The sequence below is a fragment of the Mercenaria mercenaria genome, chromosome 19 (assembly GCF_021730395.1).
Source record: "Mercenaria mercenaria strain notata chromosome 19, MADL_Memer_1, whole genome shotgun sequence".
NCBI classification, from domain to species: Eukaryota; Metazoa; Mollusca; class Bivalvia; order Venerida; family Veneridae; genus Mercenaria; species Mercenaria mercenaria.
The window spans coordinates 42,879,241-42,904,886 of NC_069379.1; the positions used below are offsets into that span (position 1 = coordinate 42,879,241).

The following is a 25,646-nucleotide window of genomic DNA, read 5'->3' on the forward strand; positions in this document are numbered from 1 at the left end:
ATCCGGTTCCATTTGAAGTTTAGGCACGAAGGATGGCCACATTGGTGGAAACAATTTCCGAAATTCTATATTTTATGTGGGAATAAACGTCATTTCGCAAAATGATCGCGCTATCGCTAAGTACTCTTGATTTTGGTATCACTAAATTAAAAGCTAGTATATAATTAGAAGAATTTCCTTTGCTAAAGTTTTAATTTAATAATATCGTTGTATATGGTTGTGTTGTTAACTTAACTTTCATTAAATGCTGTGACGTCATATCTATTATAGGTCTGCCCATATTCCTGCAACTTTATATCACCGGCAACACACGTAAGTAAATTTGATAAATAAAAATGTATTCCCATTGATTTCTTGCCGGTCCTTTTTAACTTGACTTTTAGTGTTTACTTAAGAAGTACGATAAAAGGATTTGTTTTTAATAAATTCACACACGGCGAAGAGAGCTAATACGTCCCTTGGAATAATTTTATAAAGGGCATATCCGGTTTACATTTATAAAAAAAAACATGCTATGTCATACGAGAAAGGGTAGCACTATTTCTTGGTCAACGTGACGTCACTGTTAATGTGTGTTAGAAAAACTAATGAGAACGCTTTTAATTATGACCATATATTGAGTGAGTAGGTACATCCATTTTCAACAATGTTGCAATTTTAACTGCTAAATCCTTATGAAACTGCATGGTCATTAAAAAAAACAAAAAACAAAAAAAAAAAAAAAAAAACAACAACGACAAAAAAAAAAAAAAAAAAAAAAAAACAAGAATGTTTTCCAAAACCTAATTTGAAAAAGAATGCAATCTACATTTTCGGACCGCTTGTTTTAAAAGTCTTGAATGATATTCAGTATCATCTTGAGTTCCTATAGAATAGAACTAACAATGATAAAATTGTTTTTGTTTTAGTTTTACAATATGCTTCAATGTCATTTTCGCCCTTTCATCGCAAATTTTGTGTAGCCTAAGGCTTGAAAAGTGCTCAATATCAATTTAAAATAAAAAATGTATGAGTCTGCTGTATTTTATTTCTTAATGTCCAGAGATACATTATCAATAAATAGAACAGAAAGATGATTGCCTCAGTGTAAGATAGATTTTAAGTGACTAAGTTTGACAGTACGTATTGGTCTACTGCTGAAGATCATATACATATTTCTTATGTCATTGTTTACAAGTGTTATTTTTCTAAGTCTCCTTTTGGAATTTCCTTGTTTATTCAACAGATGCTGTTCAGTGTTATAACTGCACTGATATCGCTGATGTTAGCAAATGTTTGACAATAACTGAATGCCGTGCCAGTCAGGTAATTGTTTGACAATAACTATTTTTCCTGCCAGTCAGGTAATTGTTTGGCAATAACTATTTTTCCTGTTAGGCAGGTAAATGTTTGACAATAACTATCTTTCCTGCCAGTCAGGTAATTGTTTGACAATAACTATTTTTCCTGCCAGTCAGGTAATTATTTGACAATAACTATTTTTCCTGCCAGTCAGGTAATTGTTTGACAACGACAAAGTGCCTTATTGGTTAGGTAAAACTTTTGCAAAGACAAAGTCAGGTAAATGTTGGACGAGTACAAAGTACCTGACTGTCAAGTTAATGTTTGACAATTACACAGTGCCGTACCCTTTAGGTAAATGTTTGACAATAATAGAGTGGTGTGCCGGTCACATTTTGTTTCACAATGACAATGTGCGGTGCCTGTCAGCCAAATATTTCACGATCAAAGAGTGCAGTGCTGGTTAGGAAAATGTTTTGCAATGAGAAAATATCGTGCCGGTCAGGTAGTGTTTGACAACGACAAAATGCTCTGCCAGTCAAGTAAATATTTGACAATAATAGAGTGCCATTGAGGTTAGGTAAATGTTTGGAAATGATTGAGTGATGTGTCTGTCAGGAGATTGTTTGTCAATAACTGAGTGCCATGCCGGGCGAAAAATGTTTGACAATACAATAGTGCAGTACCGATCAGGTAAATGTGGATAATTGAATGCCTTGTGGTAAGATAAATGTCTGAAAGTAACAAAGGTAAACGTCTGATAATAACAGAGTGCCTAGTTGATTGGCTCAATGATTGACAATAAAAGACTGCCTAGCTGGTCAGTCAAATAAATGTTCGACGATAACAGACTGCTGGACCAGTTAGGTAAATGTTTTCACAATAACAGCGTATTATGCAGGTAAATGTATTTACAGTAACAGAGTATGTTTTGACAATAACATAGCGCCGGACCGATCAGGTAAATGTGTATGGTTTACAATAACGTATTTAAGATAAATGTTTTGTAGAGAGATTTGTCCAGTAACATATAGTCACTACAGATTAATTTCAGAATTAAAATGATATGACCTGGTACTGCTACTTAAATTGAGTTATACCTCAATAAATACAATATTCTCTTTTTCTATCAAAATGCTAAATGTATATCCACAATGAAATTTAAACAATGGCTCTTACGCATACTGCTGTTCATGTGTGGAAATAGTGTCTTAAAACCTGTCCACCATTACTTGACTAGCCGCATACCGGTCAAAAGATAAAATTACGCGGTTTTAAACTAGAATATAAAGAAAATTATTGCCTTATTAAAACAATATTAGAATTGGTCAGATATCTGTTTTATATATTATTTTGTGCAGTGTAGTAGAAAATAGGAAATGAAACTAAATAAAACTCTGCTGTAGAAAATCACATGTATTTCTTATTGTTTGCTCATATACTTAAGTGTGCATTTGGTTTAACTACTTATTTAGTTTTTTGTTTAATGTGCATTACACTTACATCGCATGTAATATATTTCAAGTCCTGTTACATGGAATTTAAAGCATCTGGACAAACAAAAACCCTTGGATGTACAGATAATCAGGTCAGTAGAAACCTCCTTCATGTTATATTGTGTCATTTGGGATTATTTAGATCAAATATCCCAATATCAGAGCGAGATTTGCATGGCTAACGGATATCTTTAATTATTCCGACCTGTTTCTACGGGTTGGTATAATGATAGTAGTTTTGTTTAAAAGGAACGAAAAAGACCGAAGCTTTAGAATCCTATGGAGGCATTTTACCTTGCTTTCTGTGCGGACAATTGTAACTTTATTAAAAAGCTGAGGACCTTTTAGTAAAAAATAACTTATTATACCTAAAGTAAACATTCAATGCAAAATTCCCATAGGCCAACAGAGATTTATTTTTAATATTACACTCCGAACAAAACCAAGATATGATAATTGTTTTGAATACTGTTTTGAACCCGGAACAGAATGTGCGTCAATGATCTGATTAAGCTTGTTTGAATTATACCCCGTGTGTTCTTCATTTCAAATGCCTCGCACGACTTTTGTAGGTAGAGTAGAATAAAAAAAAAAAAAAAAAAATAGTAACATCTGAGGTGCGTATTACTTTACTCGAGTTAACAACATCCAGTATCACCCTCGCTGGCCTGTGCTATTAATATAATATGTAGAACAAAATATAACTTGCTACTTCTTCTACTTCATAACAGCAATGTGGTGTTACCGGGGATGTTGCTGGTAGTTTGGTTGGTAGAGACCTGAGTGGAAGGCAAGAACCCGACTGTCATGAATGTTGTAGTACAGACAAATGTAATAGAAACCTCTGCGAGCACCTGAAACGTAAGTATTTAACATTCTGACAGATTTGCACCTGCGAGAATTACTTTCCTGTGACTTTGGAACGGAGTATGTGAAAAGAGTGAGGCAGTATTCACAGATGGAACACGTTTATATTTCCGTTTTGCGTTTGTGTACCTGACCGTTTAATAACGGTACCCGTTGGTTTTTATTTGTTTGTTCGTTAAGTGCCTGTTGTCTATATACTGTACACATTGTCTAGGTATTTTTGGATCATACATACCCTGCTATCGGAATATGTTTAAGGAGGTCCCGTTTTGAAGAACGTAGCATTTGCTTTCAAATATTTACCCTTGTTTTTGTACATAATAAGAATTGGTCTTTACAAACTCACTGCTATTTTCACAGAGACATTAACATGCCATAATTTTTTAACCAACAGTAATCTATCGTCAGTTTTACCAACAAAATTGTAAAATAAACACAAACTCACAAAACAATCCTGGTTTTTGTGAATTGTTGAATTCAATAACGCCCTGACTTGGGCACTGGAAACATTCATTTAAAATGACGCCACACATTCACATCTAAAGTAAAGGGATAAAAATATTGTCAAATCTTACTGCTTGTCGGTCAGATGTTACTTCTTTCGAAAAACTGAAGTAAGGAGAAATATGTTTAAATAAGTCATACTATGCAGGTCGAGTGGAAATGTAACCTTTATACATGTACGGCATCGTATCTAAGACAGTTTCTTATTGTCAAGCTCATGAAAGTTTTAAATCGATGTCTAACCATTCTACATTTTTAGACATCAGTGTGTGTGTGTGTGGTTTAACTGAAACTGAATTAACGTTATCAAAAGTAATATTCATTTTCGGCGCTTAGCATGATGCAGTGATTTGTGAGATAGTTGATTTGTACTAGTTCTAGTTTATAAATACATGAATTAGTCAGTAACACTTCTTACAAATGTAGCATATTATTAGTTAGTTTGGTGTTTGCAAGCGTATTACACTCAAGAGAAATAAAGAGATTAGCCTGTTGTTTTCGTTACAGCTGGAACATGCACTGACGACGTGAAAGTTGATTGCGCTTGGATGAATTCTTTTTTTAATATATGCAAGGATATTCATCGTGCAAAATTAATCTGTCCCAAGTTCTGTGTTCTCTGCTCATTGGGTGTGTATATTCAGAGTTATTTTTGTTGTTAATATTGTTGTTCAGTTAGTAATAATTAACCCATTTCGGAATACCCACTAAGTCTGTTTAAAGTTCAACTTAAACTTGAACATGAGGTCGATGTTATCAGGCATACATGGCATTGCACATTTGCGTATCATTGTACTGGAGCTTAGGGAGAACCTACTTTTTCATAATTTAGTCTTTCTTTTGTAAAGGGTAACTCAAATAGTCATGCACACGATTGTTAAGTTCCGGTCGTTTTTATTTTGAATAATCGTTTCGAATGGTCAGCAGTCTGCTTAATTACGTATGTGTCCATGTGTCCCGTATGTGTCCCAGCGTAAACATTTTATTTAGCCTAGTATACGGATAATTTACTTGATACCACTTAAAGTAAAACATATAACAAATATGTATTATTTCACTCGAGGTAAAATATTAATAGATAAATGACAAAGCAAAGAAAACATTATATAAGGACGTATGCTGCAGTTCTGGGTAAAAATTTCCCAATAACAGAATTTGTTCAAACTTATGTGGACACAGTCTCATGTTATAAACCGAATTAAGAAAACAATCGAAGGTAACCATGCTTGTTCAGGAGTTATTTGCCCTTCAATTTGCAAATTTGAAGGAAAATTCAGTTTTAGGGCAGATAACTCCTAATGAAGTATAGTGATTGTTTTTGCATTTTTCTGTTTCTAACATGAAACTGTGTTCATATACAAAATTGGAAAATTATTGCCCCGTCTCTCATAGAATATACTTCAGCATTAATAAGGCGATCTTTGTCTGTCGATGTAGTTGATGGAAACTGGGCTAGCTGGTCTCCCTGGACGCCTTGTGATGTAACATGTGAAAACGGGACTCAGACTAGAACACGGACATGTACTGACCCTGCCCCGGCGCATGGCGGACTTGATTGCATCGGATCTAGCACAGACACTAAACCATGCTTAAAGCAACTTTGTCCAGGTATAACCCAAGAGCAATATCGGATCTAGCACTGGTACTAAATCATGCTTTAAGCAACTTTGCCCAGTTATAACACAATAAAACATGCTTAAATCAACTTTGTCAAAACATAACTCATTGAACCATGTTTAACGCAACTTTGCCTATATATAACACAATTACCGAGCTTAAAGCTACTTTGTCCAGGTATAACTCATTTAACCATTCTTAAAACAACCTTGTCCAGGTATAACTCATTAAAACATGCTTAAAGCAACTTTGCCCAGGTATAATCACACCCAACCATGCTTAAAACATTTTAGTCCAGATATAACGTTTTAAGCCTGTAATACGACTTAGTTTTAATGTTTTTATTTCAATACGGGACTTGATTATAATTGTGTAGTTAAAATTGAAAAAACATTTTTACCTTGTAGTACATGGGGGTTGGACTAAATGGTCGAACTGGGACGCATGTTCAGTGACATGTGGTGTGGGGATAGAAAAACGGCATCGAAACTGCTCGAACCCTGTGCCTGACAGAAACGGGCACCAATGTTTCGGGGACACACTGGATGCGAGAATATGTTTACCAGGTCTATGTGCAAGTAGGTCTTTTTATATCTATTTAAGTATATGTGATAACAATGGATGTTGTGAGGGCATACAAGACATAACTGATCAATCTCTCTAATTGCCACGTAGGTTTAGGAACATTGGCATTTCCTTCAAAGTCACATGACGGAATAATCCGTGTGTATATGGTCGGTCTTTGTGCAAGACTTTCGAGCTGGTCGGTATACACAAGGAAGTGATAGCCTGTAAATAATACGACAGATATGATTGTTCTCTTGAGCATCTTCTGAAGTAGTTCTTTTATAATTCTAAATTAGTTCTTTCCGAGAGTACTTCAAATAATATTGCATTGTCTTACACTTTTTACGAATATCAAATTGCACATTTCATTAGCTGTCATGAATAGACTCAATTAAACAGAGTCAGTAATTACGTTGCTTAGTTGTGTGGATCTTTTCACATATTTAATGCTGTCGGTGTGCAAAGACAACAAAAAAAATGTAAAGATGTAACATTGAATCGATGCAACAGTGTTCTTTATGAAATTACGAACAAACCTATGAAACAAGTACATTAGTGCTAAAAATAAAACAGAAATTCCAGAAGATTTAGCTGAAAAGACTAAATCAGTTGACGCACATTCTTTAACAATTGTACAACCAATGATCCGTGAGAAGACCCAAGGAGTAAAAAATATATATAAAGAACCTTGTTGGAATTGTACGTATTAATAAATGTAACATTTAATGGTCTGTAGGAACACAATTCCATGTAGTTAAATCCAGAAATCTTTGCATCATCAAATTTATCTTTAATTGATTGGCTAATGGTTCATTCGAGGCAAACGGTCTAACTACCAGAGGGAGAAATAGTGGTAAAATGCTGACATGAGATTTTTGCCACTGGTTTAAGATGATTCTGCACGTTTGAATCAAAATTTTCCTACAATGTAAAATTTGATTTAACTCTGATTTTAAAGATATTCGGCCAAAAAACCCATAGGGTCGTTTGCTTGATTTATTGTTAGACTTTTTGAAATATTTGAGCTTTCATAACGGACGATTGTGGGAAAATCACAATTTTGGTATAATAAAAAAAGTTTTTTTTACAATGAAGATTTTAATGAAACTACTAACATATGGTCTATAATATGGCGAAATAAAGTGTGTATGTCCGTGTACTTATGATTGAACTATTTGCTCACGACTATATTAAGGATGTACGAGCGTTTTTTTCAGGATATCCGCCATTTTGAAAAATGTTTCTTTAAATATTGCCTTCCAACAAAAGTTTTGCCGAAAATTAATGCTAAATCATTAAAATATGGCTAATAAAGTACCATTTAAGCAAATAGATTCTGCTTTTTGCGAAAAATTTTTTTTCACCCTTATTTTTGGCTGGCATTTGTCTAAAATTGACGTAAGTTTTACAACGGGGTAGGGGTAGGTAATTTCAAATATCTATGAAAGTAGATCAGGTTTCGTTTTGATATTTTCCTGACTGATACATATAATTATAAGCTATAATTGAAATAAAAAATTTCAAGATATCTCTTTATTTTATCTGGAAATATTAATTAAATAAAAAAGAACACAAAATATCAAAATTCACCAGTTTTTGACCGTTTTTTCTTAACAAATCTCTTAGATGCATGGTGACCCCTACTTTTTTCTTTCCATTTTAAAGCATTTTTGTGCGTCATTAAAGCTGCAAAATATTTTTAAAATCTTACCGTCAGAAATTTTTTTGTAGATCTAAATATATTTTTTCCATTGAAAATAAAGTGGGTGGGGTAATTATGTCATCATGTAAAAATGAAAGAGATTTGTTTGTGACATTTATGCTTATATAATACTGACATCACCTTGTATTCATATTAACCTGTAAGACATGAAATCCCTATGACATTAAATGGGATATTATATGTTTTATAAAGTACAACCATTTTTTTCAATTTTACAAAATTTCAGAAATTCTTAAACAGTGGGTGTAGTAAATGCCCTATAAAATTAAAAAGAGTTCGGTGACCTATGTTTTTTCTTCTCTTGTTTGTCTTGAAAACTAATGTTCTTCAAGCTCACAGAGTATGAAAAAATTCTTAACGTTAGAAAAAATTCGATCGTACATCCTTAAGCTGATTTTATGTGAATATTTGGACTTATTTAACGTGTAAACATTTTAATCAAAGTAACGAAGTATGTATTTTTCCAAACTTGTTTATTTGATACACATAAACATTAAAATAAAGTAACAAACAGCAAGTACTGATAGCTCTATGTTCAACGTTATGTTGTTTTTCATCACAGATGGCGGTTGGTCTGACTGGGGACAGTGGAGCACGTGTTCTGTGACATGTGGATATGGTATGCAGTCTAGATCACGAACATGTACAAATCCTCGACCCTCGCCTCAAGGGAAATACTGTGATGGAGACCCGTTAGAAAATGTTTTGTGTAGAAAAGATGGCTGTAGTATGTATTCATTGCAATCAACTGTACAAAGTATAAATACGATAAGTGCTATCCTACACGCTATGGCGTCATTCTATTAATCATAATGCTTATAGACTATAGAAACAAACTACCTGTTTTTTCAGTAATGATCTATTTCCCTATCCATCAGCGAAAAACTTTTGTCTTTTATTTACGTGCAGCCGAACAGAAAAGTATATATACATGTAACTTGATTGTAATCTTTTTCAAAAGTTGGATACTGATATGGGCCGTTCCGTGAGAAAACCTGTAATTGTGACAAAAATAAAAACTGAGATATAAAATATTCATGAAGAACATTTTTAACCTTTCAAATCTGAAAATTTCCAGAGTTACAATGATTTCAAGTAAGTCACCGAAGTCATTTTGAGACGTAAAATGTGATTTCTCTTAGATAACCCTATTGCAACATACTTGTATGAAAGTAAGAAAAACAATGATTTTCCAGTATTTAAACTACTCGTTTTGCAATAATTATATCATGTCAGTAATACAGGTTGTCTCGTGGAACGGCTCATATTTATGTTTCAATTCACTGAAAGGGGTGTTAGATCATATTATAGCAGAAAGCAGAATTCTTTCTAGAGCAGTTACGAAAACATGTGTTTATATTATATAGTTATTTACTTATGTTAAGGTCAATATGTGTTTTTACGGACCTGTAGAAACGATATTGACCGAGGACGCAGTGCAGTCCGATGTCAATATCATTTTTACAGGTCCGTAAAAATACATATTAACCGAAACATAAGTCTATAATTGTTATACTATATGCCCTTCTCAAATGTATTCATTTGAATGACCCATATTTCATACATATAAGAAAAAGTTATATCGCAAGAGTCATTATCAATTTTGCAGGTCAATATCGCTTTTTGCGGACCCGCGCGTGCACTCATTTCGACCAATCAATTGAGCGCATTTGAGAAGGGTATATAATATTATCTATTAAAAGGATTTGATTGCAAACTGTTGGTATATATTTAGCTTATGTGAGTATTTTGATAATTGATCAAAAAATAAAGAAAAAAAACTGCTTACATAAAAGCTATGTAATAAAGAATCCAAATCATGTAATTTATTTCACGGCTTCTTATATTGTTGCAGTATCAAATTTAAACTATTTCAGTCCCAAATATTGTGTTCAACGCTAAAGGTGTGACCGATATAAGTCCTACCAGCGGACAAACGATGATCTTTGGAACTACACTAGTGAACGAAGGACACGCCTACAACACCTCGACTGGAATCTTCACAGCACCTGCTAATGGCACTTACACTTTCAGTACACAGTTTTGTGTTTATTCTCAAGAAGCATTATATATAGCTATTGTAGTAGACGGAGTTGCCTATGCTACTATGTATGCATATGACAAAGACTCGGACCCATGTAACACAGCTGATACAGTAGCTGTGCTTCATGCACAGTCAAAAGTATGGGTCAAATGTACTTGGGCTTCCGCAGGAGCTGTTGTCCATGAATATAGTGATCGAATGAACTCTTTCTCTGGATATCTTGTACATCGATAGATTTCTAAACTATGTCTACCGGTTATCATTTTCAAAGCATGCTATAATTAAACTAGAATATGGCTTTAAAATGGATAGTCATTATATTTGTTCATTCCTTGTGGTATTATTAAAGATATACAGTAGAGGTAAAAGGAATTGTGAAGACAACCTAATAGTAACTGAGCTCAGCTTTCTGTCTATCATGTTTGATTTAAAAAATCGGTTTTAGTGGGAGGAAAGTGCCTTGTTTCATCAATATCTTATAAACACTAGTCAACTTTAATGCCCAGATATAAATACATCAAATCTTAACGAAAATCGACAGCTGATTTAAGAGAAGTACTGGTTAAAGTGACTGATTTCGGAGACGTACCTTAAATACTCAGCCATAATTCTACCAAATTCACCGTCTGAAATTGCCTCAGAAAACTACTTCGACTTATGACTAGAGATCTCATTGAATATGAGTGAATATAGGTGAAAAGCCACTTTTCCCAGACTATAAAATACCCGCGACTTATGGGCGAGGTCGACTAATCGTCGAGTTTTACGGTACTATATAGTTTTGACTGTAGTCAGTCCCATACACGGTATCGGAAGATGATTTAAGGAACATAATATTGAGCAGTATCCGTGAAATTTCACAGCTTGATTTAGATACATAGTATCGGTAGGTTATTTCAAGGTAAATAATATCGAATTGACAGCTGGTTTAAGATTATGCTATCGGCAGATAATTTTAAGGAAGATGCTGTCGAGCAGTGTTGGCAGCTTGTTTAAGATACATACTATTGGCAGTTTTTGTAAACAGCTGATTATTTAAGGGAAATCATCGGCATCTGGTTTAAAATTTATACTATCGGCCAATGATTTTAAAATACATACAATTGGCAGCTTAAGAACATATTATCGAGTAGCACCGCCAGCTGTTTTAAGAAACATACAATCGGCAGCTTATTTAAGGGACATACTATCGGGCAGTATCGGCAGCTTGTTTAGGATACATACTATCGGTAACTAATTAAGAGTCAAACAACAGACAAAATCTCCAAATCAAAACTTCACTGCACTTTACGTCAAAGTTTGAACCTAAGTGAAAGTTGTTTGGGGATATCCGGAATCTGTTTATTGGACTTGGTGATAATCGGCAAATTGCGTTTTCTTCATATGCGATTTCGAGATTTCATATACGCGTTCAGTAGCATTTGCGTTCGAGGAATACCAAATTGCATAGCGAAATTGTGTTATTGTACGTAAATTGCCGAGTATCACTGTGCGTGCACGACCTTAAGCTATTTGTGTTAAGTCTCGTACATGCAGATAAGACAAAATGTGGCAATCCTTTATGGTGTGGTTGAATAATAAATATGCGGCAGTTTTGTTCAGGGACAGGAATTAATCCTCTTAGTTTAGTTTAAATATATTTTATTGCCAGTTTATACATATATAAACAGATAACTACGCCATTTGTACATTATACTACGCAAAAGGGTTGACCAAAAAGTTCTCGCAACATTAGTAACGGGTCTTCCCTAATGCAATTATTTACGTATTTAGTTTACAACGATGACAGCCAGTTAAGCACATTTATGGTAAATAATGAGTAAATAAATTAATGAATATTTCAGCTACAGAAAAGAAAAAAAAGTAAAACAATTATGTATAAAGTATTTGTGTACTTATATAAACAAACACATTTGTGACTAGTGGCAATGTAAAGATAGATGTAAAAATGAAATAATCCTCCTAATCCTCATATCTGAATATGAGCCGCGCCATGAGAAAACCAACATAGTGCATTTGCAACCAGCATGGATCCAGACCAGCCTGCGCATCCGCACAGTCTGGTCAGGAGCCATGCTGTTCGCTAACGGTTTCTCTAATTGCAATAGGCTTTGAAAGCGAACAGCATGATCCATGGTGGTCGCAAATGTACAATGTTGGTTTTCTCATGATGCGGCTCATCTAGAATTGAACATTGTCATTGTCAGTCGTTCATAAATATTAGATTAAAAAGATGCATTTACGAACTACGAGACACATAATTCGCACCCTAATAAACTGTTTCTTTTAATTAGGAAATCGCTTTTCTATAACATCCTGATATAAGAGAAATGCTTAGCGCCTTCTTCATATGGTATATAGCAACTGTCAGAAAAGATCAAAGCTGAGCATTGTTTGAGGCATTAAGGTGGTAAAACAGCCAACCTTTCAAGAGTCAGCTCGATACTCAGATGTAGAACTCTACAACCCAAACGAGGATTCAAATCTACACCAGTGATCGGCAAATGTTTCAAAGTCAGCGACCATAACCACTTCACCACTGAGATCACCTTGTTAAGTCTGGAGGTTTCCCTGGTTCAACAGGAAAGACCACACTGAAAGACCGCAGCCGCACATACAATACTCTACTTATAAATAATGATATGGTAAACGGTGTACAAGCACACAGTGGCTGAGCATATACACCAATTTAGGTAGTTCTTCACGTTTGGATTTTTTTCTACAATTTGATTAAACTCTGATTTTTCACAATTTCAGAATATTCTTAGAAAATTCAGCAAATAGATAAGATATGGTCGTGTGCCTGTTTTTATTTGTTACTAGACTGATTTGAAAATGTTTGATCTTGTGTAACTTCACAACAGGAGTCTATAGGAAAATCATAACTTTCATAAAATTTACGCGAGTAAAAATGTTTCTACAATGTAAATTTTCACGACAATTAAACCAGTTGTGAACAAACACATAATAAAATGCATAGGTCTGTGTGCTTATTTTTGACATATTTGACAATGATTAAAGTAAACCGCCCATTTCATACTAATTTTGTGATATTATTTTGAATTATTTTACGTGTCAGATGTTTAAATATCTTATTTTAATTTAGAAATATAGTAAAAATGTCATTGTGATTAATTTACTCACAGGTTGCCATAAATTTATAAAATGATTTTTTCTCCGTACTCCGAATCCAGCTTTATATCACATGTTTTCCGGATAAATGACGTTACGCCACCACTTCCGTTTTACCAAACGTGCAGAACTACCTTACCAACAATAATAACATATAAGTAAAAAAGCACAGAAAAATATACAGGAAGAAGAATCACAGCAGGTCACCGTCCTAAAAATTCCAGTGGCAAAGAAAACAACAACAACAAAAAATCCCCAACCCCCCACAACCTCACCCCCCAAAAAAAAAAAAAAAAAAAAAAAAAATCAACAGCACTGGTGAGTTAAAAATAGATACTGGTGACAAACCTCACGCCATAGTTACATCTCGTCGGTTATCATTATAAGAATGTTTTATGATATATTTACAATTTTTTGTTACTTAAGATAAACTGTTATAACGACCTTTAAATAGATAAACAACCTCATTTTATTCAGTATAAAAACATAGATGATATATAACATTGAACATTTTAAAAATACTAAAACAAAAAGGATCTGTTAAACTTTTCAATACAAACATTGTTTCCACGAAAATCCATTAGATTGAATCATTTCCCTTTTGTTTTCCACTGACATTTACTTTCTTCGCAGCATCATTTTCGATGTTTTCATACACAAATCGCCCGAAAATGCATTATGAATGAGGCCACACGCACCTCTCTCAGCCAGAGCGACATTGCACACAGTACCCGGTGTACAATAGTATCCGTTTAGATTTACGTATCCGCACTCGCCGTACCACCATGCCCCGTGTCTGTCAACAGCACAATTACCACCGATTCTAGAGTCACGGTCGCGGTCGAAGGTGGTGAATAGATATCCATTGTGGTATTGTAAACCATGATCAGCTATTCCTGAAATAATATATTCAGATGTGTACAGTAACGAGCGATTTGTACGGCTCATTTTTTTGTGGGCATTAGCACCAGATTAAAAAAATTTATCTATAAGTTCAACTAAGCAAGCGCATTTGCAATATTCTGTCTTTAAGAAATTCTAATACAGAAAACAACACGTGACCAGCGACTATTTCATTGCGTGATTATTTGGCGGGAGTCTATTTTGAGATCATGCATATTTATTAAATTAATCTCTATACTACTTTATCAAATATTCAATGCACGGGTTAATACTCTATACGAATTATTGTTCCTTGTAGGCCCGATGTTATTAAATTGCGTTCATCATAAGTTGACCCAAAGACACATGATCACACAGTCACTTTAACACAGAAGTTATATGTAATGAATATGTATAAGTCCAAGATTGGGGCGCCCAACTATTAATCAGATGCCTTTGGACAGTACCCTTGTGTCCATTGACTGCTCAGTCAAGTGTAAAATGTAATACGTATTCCTTGAGAAGGAACATTAATACGCATGAACTTCAAAAAATCACTAGCCCATTTCTGTCGCGCATTGTTCGCCATATAGGTAACATGCATACAGGGCACTTTTAGATAATTCAATGTTGTGTTTAACATCGCAGAGACACTCTAAATGTTTTAAGCTTTCGTCAAAGTACACAAAGTCCCATAGTCAATATTGGATGTATTAACAATTACTGTTCCATCAATACAAAAAAGTGTTTTTACCTGTTGAACCTGTGCGCGACCCAATGTTGAGTGTATAGCTAGTTCCTGTCAGACTGAAGTCTTGAAATGTTTCATATGCTTCCGTATCGCCTGCTTTGGACATGTCCAGCCTAACCTCCGTTGCCCCTTGTGCAGCTAGTTCTTGTATGTATTTAAGGCCTACGTGAAAAAAACAAAGAAAAAAAAAAAAAAAAAAAAAAAAAAAAAACGTGTTACATCATTTCGTAAGTTTTAGATTTAGCAAACGATTTTTTGTCAATTATTAGATAAGTTCTACATTTTAAAATTATCACTCTCGACACCTCGTGGCAGATTCAATAAAACGTTCTAGTATATTTAGCAATATTCAAACCTTTGAACAATGTTCAAGAAAATAATGATCAGAAATAGGATTTAACTTCAAATTAATGTATTTTATGTTCACACATTTTAAACAAAGGCACTATATGCCTTTAATGTCATTTGTTTATTGTAAAGTCAGTGGAGGATTACAGTGTATGGGATAACGCACTTTTAGACGTGCACATGTGCACGAAAAAGAGTGCCATATAATGTAGGAAACCACAAAATCCCTTGATTTTTGCTGAATGGACTTACCTAGCCAGAATTCGCCATCTTTTGCACCAAAACCATTCTCGTATTCCGAAAAGTTTCGATAAAATTCTAACATCCCATCGAATCTCCTCTGAAATACCTGAAATATTAGTATAAATAGTATGTTAGCATACATGTTGCTGAAAAGATCTCTGTATTTTCTAATTGTAGAACCTGATGTTTTATTTACCTAAATGTGATACTGAGCATCCTTATAAAATCTGTATATTCATCTTCTTGGAAGCATTGAGCGCAAACAAGGAAACAATAGCGATTTTGTTAAACCAAAAAAACAAAGAAAAATATCAAACAGGGAATGCCACGCACCAAAAGCGCAGCCTCCTCAAAACGAACCCCCAGCACGTCTATTCATGAGAGGTAAAGTTATGTGCAACGCCCTTCACCCCTTTTAGCAGAACTCTTTTATAAATTGAATATTTGACGCTAAGATCTTTAACCCTTAGCCTGCTGGCGACAAGTAATTCTGCCTTTGCGTCCAGTGCAGACCAAGATCAGCCTGCACATCTGCACAGGCTGGTCATTGTCTGCATTGCTGGCTGTTTAGTCTATAAATTTTCAGTGAACACCCCTTCGAATAATAAATGGTATTGCCCAAATTAAATGATTGACCAGTTCATAATAGAAATTTAGCACGGTAAGGAATAAAGAAATAATACGAATGTTCCCAAGAACGGGCATTCTAGCCGCCATACAGTTTTTAAATACTGTTGCTGTGACAGTTGAATATATATTTCGATGTGTACAATAAAACCAATCAACGTAGTGGCAGATTTTTTTTCATGAGAGTAAAGTGAAAGTGGTACACTTCCCATGCTCTTGAGACCGTCCTAGCGGAACTCTATCATAAGTTAAAACACGGTTGTGATGTAATCCTTTGTTAGTTTTGTCCATTATATAGGTTATTGTACCGATACCGCTCAATACACACGATTATTTTACTATACCTGTCCATTATTAACCTGTAAGAGTCCATTCTTAAAATAATGGATACTTTAAGAATGGACAGGTACAGGTTAATAGTGGACAGGTATAGTAATAACCTTGTACGTTGAGAGGTGTGAATACATCAGCCTATGAAATTCGAAACTTTTGAAATATATTAAAACTGCAACGTATTTTTTTCCAGAATTTGTAGGTGCAATAAAAAAAACCCTGAAAAAAAACCAGTATTTTAGTCATGTAACGGCGGGCAGTTAACCTAACCAGTGTTCCTGGATTCTGTACCATGTGTTCATACGGCGGTGCACATGGAACCTTTAATGATGCACAAAGTGCAATTCCTTGAAAAACGGATAAAATAATGGTTGGGCTCTAAACGAGAAAACAATGGGCAGAATTAAACAAACTGGAAACCAATAGCTCTACCTATTCTTTGAATAGTCGAGCTAAAAACACCTGGTTAAATTTTTTTGTCATAACTGACATTCAGAAATGTGCAATTTCACATTTCTACTACAAAGGCAAACAAACAAAAAAACAAAACACTAAAAAACGTCAAATTTCCTATCGTTTTACTGCATGTTTCGGTATTTCGGTATACCGGGAAATTTGGCCGCAATGATAACAATACATTTATTTTTTTAACTTTCATAACTGGTAAACGTCGCTTATAATACGTGTTATTGTCTTCTAATAAAATTGATAGAAAACAACGTAATTGCGAGATAAGAACGATTATTTTGTAATAATGATATAAAATACATATACATACATTTTAGAATGTCTTCACCTGGACCCGTCATCTATATAAAACTGCAAACTCAGCACGAACAAAGCGTGGAAAACTATTAATACATACATCATACGGCCAAGTTAAATTTTACTTTTTGTAAAGATACTTCAAATCATACATAAATATGACAAAACGAGATATGTTCGAAACTTTCCCAAAAATCAGCACTGAATATCATTAGTGTTTAAAAAAATCTTTTCATTGCAATAAATATAAATTTATGCAATCTTATTCAAACTCTATTTGACTTGGTATTTTTACTTAGCACAGAGACACAAATCAATGAATTGTCTTTGCCTCAAAGAGGACAATATTAGGGACATTATATTATAATATCACGACAATCTTGATTTTTTCGTGAGGACCGTGTTTTAAGTCAGAGAAAAGCCTCAAACTATCCATTATGTGAAAGAATGGACAATCTCGGCGCGTTGCGCCTCGATTTGTCCATTCTTTCACATAATGGACAGTTTTTGGCTTTTCTCCTTTACTTAACATTGAATATTCTCCCTGATTCTTATTATTCTATTTAACTCTTACCCTGCTAAATTAATTTCTACAATGAACTTGTCCATCTTTCAATTTGGACAGTACCATTTACTGTTAAAAAGGGTGCTTACCAAAAAGGTACTGACTGAATGGCGAACAGTGCAGACCATGATCAGACTGCACGGATGTGCAGGTTGATCATGATTTACGCTGGTCGCAAAGACAGACTTAATCGTGTCCAGCAGGCTAAGTGTTAATAGGGGATGAAAATCCCCGAGACGGTAACGTCCGTATATAGTTATTCGTCTGTGTTCTGTGCATATACTGAGGCAATTTTTTCGATGTTTTACGGTTCCGGTTTATATACACACTGCAGACTGGTTGTCTGCATGAACATCCGAGCACCCCGAATCAGTCACAGAAATTCGTAAACCGGGCCAACATGATTCTTTTACTTCTTTTTCGTAATAAAAGCTGTACATGCAAATGAAAAACACTTTTAAAACAGTAAGGAAATGTAAAGGCCGTCAAGTTTCTGCGTGGAGTGCAAACAAACAAACAAAAAATTCCTAAAGCCAGTGCGAGAACGCTGAATGACGTCACCGTCACGGCTTCCCGTAAATTTTGCAAAGTATGATATTCGCTGTAAGAGGTATGATGACACTAAATGTAAACTTCACTGTTAATTTCTTTTGGGTGTTGAATATTTCTTTGTAAGTAGTTATATAAAAGATAAATCCCCATGCTAGGCGGTGCCTTAATTCATATTAAAAACTATTAAGAGATCCGTAGGATGTCAGTAAAATAATAGTAGACTTGGCCATGGTTTACTTGAGACTGTTTATGAATAGTAATGAATATTGCAATACCGTCCACGCCCTCTATAGCAGAACTCATACAATGATCCCAGAAAAGATAACAAACACCGACTACATTTTGTAGCAATTACACGACACTTCAAAAGTTAAAAAGATCTGTAAAAATTTCTTTCAAACGTTGAACGCAACCAATAGTGGAGATGGTTAAAGACAGGTTATAAAATATGCAACACCTGTTACGATTCTAGCCTCGGCTTAATTACTTTGCTTGGCCGCGTTACATGCTTAATAGACACTTAATGCTCTCCATATTTTTTTGTAAGTTTTGCTACAATGGAAATGAGCCGCGCCATGAGAAAACCAACATAGTGGCTTTGCGGTCAGTCTAGTCGGGATCCTTGCTGTTCGCTTTCAAAGCCTGCTCCCATGAGAGAGACACGGCCAGCGAACAACATGGATCCTGACCAGACTGCGCGGATGCTCAGGCTGGACTGGATCCATGCTGGTTGCAAAGCCACTGTATTGGTTTTCTCATGGCGCGGCTCATGTATCTATCTCTAATATGTCGCTACCATAGTGCCCTGTTTTCCTATATTATCTCTATACAGCACTAGACTTAAGTCCACCCTCCAGCTTCAGTGTTCATGTCACAATACACTGTCAAACGTTCTCCAGTGCTCCATAATATTATTTCATGTATACCACACGAGGCATCGGGATTTTATTCCAGAATGTCCTTACAATCGACGACTGAAATAATAAAGAACAGTATCATACATAACTGAAGTTTGTTCTTAATTGTATAAGGTCATAATTTCTATAGAATTACATGGTTTTATTACGTATCAACAACTTAAGGCATCAGGAAACTATATATAAAATTCTTTATAATCCGTTAAACATAACATATTTTAAAGTATATTGTAATGTTTTTATAACATAAACGACATAACTCTTTTAACGCGGGTGTTTAATTTATCACTGTTTGCTTCATATGAAAAATAATGGAACGTTAATAGAATCAAAAATCAACTACTGAAACAGTTTTATTTATTTCCATGGAAAACATTAGCGTTTTGTTTGCTCTTTTTGGTAATAAGTATCTCTTCATTTATGCAAACAGAAATACATTGTACCTGCAATGATATTCGAATGATTATGTCAAATCAACACAACCTTGTGAAGGAATTTTAAAACATATCATGACATATCAGTTCAACCCTGAAAGAGGTGAGGTTTATTTAGTATGTTATTTAGTTTTGACACATAGATTGGTGCATGAGAGGGTTTGACGTGGAAATAAATTCCCCGGTGGCTGTTCTGCCCCACTGACCTTTCCTCTGCGGTGCCGCATTGTATTCTTTTATTTCTTTGTAGTGTCTTTATTGACATTGTCAATGCGTTTGAGTGTAAATGTGAATTAATTTAATCTTCGGCCTGCTGGCAGCAAATTATTTTGCCTTTGCGTTCAGTGCAGAACAAGATCAGCCTGATCATGGCCTGCACTGTGCGCTTTTCAAGTGAACACCTCTTTGAATGATAAGTGGTTCTGCTCTATTTGAATGCTGGATAAGTTCGGCGCGGATAGCTACATCTAGCCACAGATAGAAAAGTAGTAATCCGTATCGATCCGTATCGATTGGTACGGATTAGTACGGATTGATACGGATTACTACGTTAAGGTACGGTTCAGGTACAGATCGATACGTATTACTACGTTTCTATCCGTGGCTAAACGTAGCTATCCACGCCGTTTGTGTGACTGAGGTATTAGCAGGGTAAAGGTTTACATCCTTCCTTACACTGTTGTATGGGTTTGTTTCCAGGAAACTGCATTTTTGTCCCAGGTTTCTATCATTTAACTGCGATGGTATAAATACATTACCTTTTTCACAAGTTGCATGTTCCCATTGTCCTGTTCCATCACACTTCACTTCATTTTTACTCGGAACATATCCAGAATGGCATTTCACCGAAGCCACATCACGGAACCTATTTTTATCTGATGCGACGAGTTGTATATGACCAAAATCAATCAACTGGTTGCTATCACAAGTTGATTCGAAAGAAGATCAAAATTTTCAGTTGAATTGGTACCACATATTGGAATTTTCTTCGAAATTCTTTCACACTGCATTTAATGAGTACGTAAGGAGAGTATGTTCTTATCTTAATTTGTTTTTATAATTCATACCTTTAACATATCGAAAACATTGCGGTAACATACCTATTTTATTTATGGCAACATTTAATGCAGTCGCCTTCTGGGCAAAACATTTCCAATATCAGAATTTGTTCAAACTTTGCATATGAACACTGTGTCATGTTAGAAACAGAATTATGAAATAAATAAAAAACAAACAAACAAACGAAGGTCACCGTGCTTGTTCAGGAATTATCTGCCCTTAAATATGCAAATTTGATGAAAAATCTAGTTTTAAGGGCAGTAAACTCCTTCACAAGCACGGTGGCCTATGGTTGGTTTTCATTTTTCCGTTTCTAACATGACAAAGCTAATACACTTTATATATGTATGGTTCAGTTATGAATTTATCACATAAAAAGTTTTTTCCTCAACTTTTTGTGGCTCCAGTAAACACTTGTAAGGTTGAAAGAATGCAGCAGTTGTAGTTCTTTTACTTTTAATTACTTAATTACTTTTTCTAGTGTTCATGCGTGTGTAAACCCTTCCATTTGACCCTGTTTATCTACCCCTTACAGCCCCGCATTTTTCTATATTTAGCATATGGATAAAATGTACTTGTTTTTTTTTATTTTTGAAGCAACCCGTCTACAATATTTTTCCGTTACAGCTTCCTTTTATTATGGGTCTATTTTGCAACCCATGACCCTATGGCTGTATTTGGGTTGCTCTATGCTACCTGGAAATCTGCATTTACCTTTCATCTTTTAAGATATTATTAAGTTGTTACAAATTGCGTTGGTGTTTAGAAGCCCTGTCATTTTGTCTCAGCATTATGTATAAACATTTGCCTACATCTTAATTAATTAATTTCAGTTTGTAATAGGGATAATTTTTAATAATTCAACGGATTCGTGAAAACGAGTTTAAAGGCTATTAAATTAGAAACTTAACTGTCCGTGAATGACAACATATATAGAAACAAAGTTTTAGAGTGCAATTAAAATCTGTATGACATACTCCTAATATATTAAAATTATACATGTTTATGATCATTTTCGTGTATGTATATGAACATATATTTTGCTGGAATTGATTATACATGTATATATTCTAAACACTTATACTGTAAGGTTGTTTTCCGAGCCCTTTCCTATCATTTTACAGAATTGATAAACTTGATTATCTCCAGGATTTTCAAACATAAAAATATCCCTGATATGGTTATTTTGGGGGAATAGTATCAAACGACAGTCAATATAATGCTAAAATACAGATTTCGGCCATTTTATTACTATTACTATTATTATTATTTTTTTGTGGAGGGGGGGGGGGGGGGGGGGGGGGGGGGGAGGAAAGGCAGGGATGGGCTCTGCTGGCCATAAAGGCATACTTAGGGTGGTTCGAAGATAGTTTTCTTTTTTGTGGGAGGAGAGGAGATGCATTTAAGAGCTTAAAATGTCTTTTGTTGTTATTTCAGGACAGCTAAGGGTGTAATTTGATATTCCTTAAGGTAGTTCTACACGTCTGATAAACCGAAAGTGATGGCGTAATGTCATTTATCTGGAAAACGTACAATAAAACCTGAATTCGGCGTGTGGAAATGAAAATCATTTTATGAAATAATGGATGGCAACCCGTGAATTAATTTATTACAATGGCACTGTTACTATCTTTCTAAAGTTAAAGTATGATTTTAAAACATTTGACACATAACATAATTAAAAAATAGCTTTAATGTACGATTCACTTTAATCGTGGTTAAATATCTCAAAAAATAAGCACAAGAACCTATACATCTTTTTTCACTAAATTTAAGGCTCCATGTTTATTTACGACTGTAAGAAGTTTCACTAAAATCTACATTGTAGAAAATTTTGTTTTCGCGAAGATGTTATGAAAAAGGTGATTTTTCCAAAGACTCCCATTATGAAATATTGTCTGAGGTCCAAAATTTTTAAATCAGTCTAGCAAAAAAAAAAAAAAAAAAAAAGAAGAAAAAAAAAAAAACAGTCACATGACGGCCCTATCTTTGTAATTTGCTGAATTTTCTAAGTTTATTTTGAAGTTTTGACAAATCAATGTTTAATCAAATTGTACGCTGTAGAAAAACTTTCAATTTGAACGTGTAGAACTACCTTTACCATGTTTGATTTCATATATTGCATTTGATAATTAGTTAGGTGAGTGCGTTTGGTGGAGGACGCGTGGGGGTGTGGGGGGGGGGGGGGGAAGGTTAATGAGGTATATATAATAATGCGAGCTAATATTTGTTTTTAACACAAGATCAAACAGATTAAAGATCTTAACATTAAATGTTAAAATCTTGATTCTACATTGCAAATATTACTTGTTCTAAACATTACCCAATCTAAATCTAAAACGAGATACATAAAGATATTAGCAGGCATTCAGTTATATGATATATATATACGCTTGGCCAGTTTGTAATGTCGGAAAATATGGCTCCAATTTTTGTCAAAAACTCGGATAAGTTGACAGAAATGCTGTCAACATCGTTGAGTTTACAGACATTGTCATGTGCGTAGTAATCTATGGATTTACAAGCTGTCAGAGACATGCATTCCCGTGCGCATTCATGGTGATTGACCGCAGTTGTTTCAAATAACACGTGTCCTACCAGCTGTTTATTGATGAATTCCGTATTTAACTTCCATGTAGACTGTTCCAAATAGCAGAGTGAATATAATCCAAATTCCTTTAAACATTGTGACATCTAGGTAGATAAAATTAAACATCATTCATAATAATTTAGTAAGTATATTGAGAAAAGTTTGAATGACAATGTATTTTTTAAATACGTAATTATCTTGCATTGAAATTAAAATACTTTAAAAAATAATGACAAGCTTCCAGAAAAATAGTGGTTTTAAGTCCATATACTTCGAAGAGAAAGTTTTAAAATGCTTTTTTTTTAATCCACAATATAGTAATTTTAAAACATTTTCTAAACCTATATCCTTCAAGTAGGTAAATTAATCCATCAAATAATCGAATTTGTAGGCAAATTTAGTTTTCAAGAGTGAAAATGCCGACTTCTGTTGCAGATTCCCATTTGTGAAGGATTGTCATGAAATAACAAAGTCAAAAGAATCACTGATTCATTGACTGATCTAATTACGAGCTGACAATTCAAAATGGCATTATAGTTCCTATTATGTCTCCAGGGGAACATATCTACAAATTTGTTAAATAAATTATTTAAAAGTTACTTTTAACATATTAAACTAGACGTGCATAAAATTTTAGTTTTTCAGTTCTCTAAAAGATCAAGACGTGTCTAATGACAACACGCTCGAGATCAAGAACAACAGATCATCGTAGAAAATTAACAAGCTGTATGTATTCATAGCATTTATAATTTTATATTTCTGCACTAATGAACTGTATAGGGTAAATGGTGTCATAAATTTGCTAAGGAAATTACAAAACAAACAAACATATTGATGATGATATTCTCTTTAGAACTAGCATATTTGGTCTTCACAGTTAATACCCTAACATTTGCTGGGGGCAGGCAGTTCTTTTTGACATAACGTGGCAGCTTTCGTCATAATTAAATACGTCAGTAATTTGAATATTTTATTTCGTTTCAGATGTTTGACTTTTATGTAGGGATAATACACGCTTTATGTGTATTAAAACTAGGTAACAAACATATCCCAAGGGCTTCTTTAATATATAAAGCAAACTTGTATTTCCACTGTTCTTGAATGAAAACATTGCTTTACTGTAAAATCATTTAATTTTGTGGGCATGAAATTTCGTGGTTTTGGTCAAAACGGCAATTTCGTGGGGATATGAATTAGTGAATTTCAACTTTTGAACAAAAAATGAAAGTGAATTTTGCTTGTTCGTCGGGATTAGATACGAAAATTAGTCCCCCCACGAATATTAATGATTTCACAGTATATGTAGCGGCTTTACGATTCTGGTACGATTTTTAATAACCATTATGTTGTTTTTGAAAACTGTCAGTATGTATTAGATATCCATAGCCTCGGTTAACAAATCAACAACACTACCATAAGCATGTATTGAAGGTTTTTAAACGATTATATTCATGTTTTATTTATCGTTATAACAAGCATGGCATTATCCATATTTTGCATATAACTTAAAGATTTGGTAAACAGGAACACAATTTCAAGATTAATAACTTTACACTCGAGTTATTTTGAGTACGAACACATCTTGAGTACGGATGAGTACGAACGTATTGGCAAGTTTTCAAGATTTATATGAATTCTGTGAGAAATTAAAAACAAACAATCACACAAGTTATACGCGATTCAATACATTCATGGATATCGACAAAAATTGAGCCGACGCCGAGTTCAAAAGAGAGAATACAGAGGGAGAAGCAAGTAAGTACTTTATTTGATCTATAGGGGAGATAGCAGTGCGTTTATAGTTGGTTAGTGATACGGCAAAACATACTTTGAATTAGATTGCATGTTATATGCTACAAAAAGAGGTTATTATGGAAGAAACAAGACGTAGATACTAGATGTCCATCAGCACAGGAATAAATGTCCGTCCCTGGCAAAGAATTTCAAATATAAAAATAAAAATTGTTAATACACGATTTTTCACCCGTTAATACATGGGCGGATCCAGTGAAAAAGTAGTACTGAGTAAGAATTTAATGATAATTATAATATATTTAGCATGTAAATCTGAGTTTGTTTTCAGTAACATAACAAAACGACGTTACATTGGTAACATTGCATAACCTCGCATATCATGAAAGTTTTATTACTCCTAGACAATTAAAAAACTCTCTAAAGATCTAATATCCATGATAACAAGAGGGCCAAGATGGCCCTAGGTCGCTCACCTGAGAAACACACCATAACACATCATAACTGTGTAAACATGTTTGACCTAGTGATTTCATGGAAAAAAAATTCTGACCAATTATAATTAAAATTGGAGCAAACATCTTAATTATAAACAAG

General features: G+C 34.3%; 2 protein-coding genes across 3 annotated transcripts; one reads left to right on the plus strand and one right to left on the minus strand.

Annotated features, from left to right (window-relative positions):
• LOC123542367 (SCO-spondin-like) lies at positions 1–10,419 on the plus strand. Of its 2 annotated transcripts, XM_045328185.2 has the most exons (10): positions 1–120; positions 271–312; positions 1,226–1,305; positions 2,807–2,869; positions 3,509–3,638; positions 4,656–4,778; positions 5,586–5,756; positions 6,173–6,343; positions 8,618–8,782; positions 9,933–10,419. In XM_045328185.2, the coding sequence occupies exons 1-10, from the start codon at positions 102–104 to the stop codon at positions 10,331–10,333; spliced, it is 1,365 nt and encodes a 454-aa protein (XP_045184120.2). In that variant the 5' UTR covers positions 1–101; the 3' UTR covers positions 10,334–10,419. The 2 variants fall into 2 exon arrangements, with proteins under 2 accessions (XP_045184120.2, XP_045184121.1); XM_045328186.2 differs by lacking the exons at positions 4,656–4,778; positions 5,586–5,756.
• A 2,881-nt stretch (positions 10,420–13,300) lies between these two features.
• On the minus strand, positions 13,301–20,445 carry LOC128551043 (ficolin-2-like). The gene is made up of 6 exons (XM_053531328.1): positions 20,407–20,445; positions 19,224–19,271; positions 15,465–15,561; positions 14,868–15,026; positions 13,930–14,127; positions 13,301–13,365 (listed from the first exon to the last, which is right to left on the minus strand). The coding sequence occupies exons 1-6, from the start codon at positions 20,443–20,445 to the stop codon at positions 13,301–13,303; spliced, it is 606 nt and encodes a 201-aa protein (XP_053387303.1).
• Between the last annotated feature and the right edge of the window lie 5,201 nt (positions 20,446–25,646).

Coding starts and splice junctions, on each gene's coding strand:
- LOC123542367 (XM_045328185.2), top strand. Junction 1,306..2,806: donor CTGAATGCCGTGCCAGTCAG/GTAATTGTTTGA, acceptor ATATATTTCAAG/TCCTGTTACATGGAATTTAA. Junction 2,870..3,508: donor TTGGATGTACAGATAATCAG/GTCAGTAGAAAC, acceptor ACTTCATAACAG/CAATGTGGTGTTACCGGGGA.
- LOC128551043 (XM_053531328.1), bottom strand. CDS start 20,445: ATGGAACAGGACAATGGGAACATGCAACTTGTGAAAAAG. Junction 15,027..15,464: donor AGATGGCGAATTCTGGCTAG/GTAAGTCCATTC, acceptor TTTTTCACGTAG/GCCTTAAATACATACAAGAA. Junction 14,128..14,867: donor GTCGCGCACAGGTTCAACAG/GTAAAAACACTT, acceptor ATATTATTTCAG/GAATAGCTGATCATGGTTTA.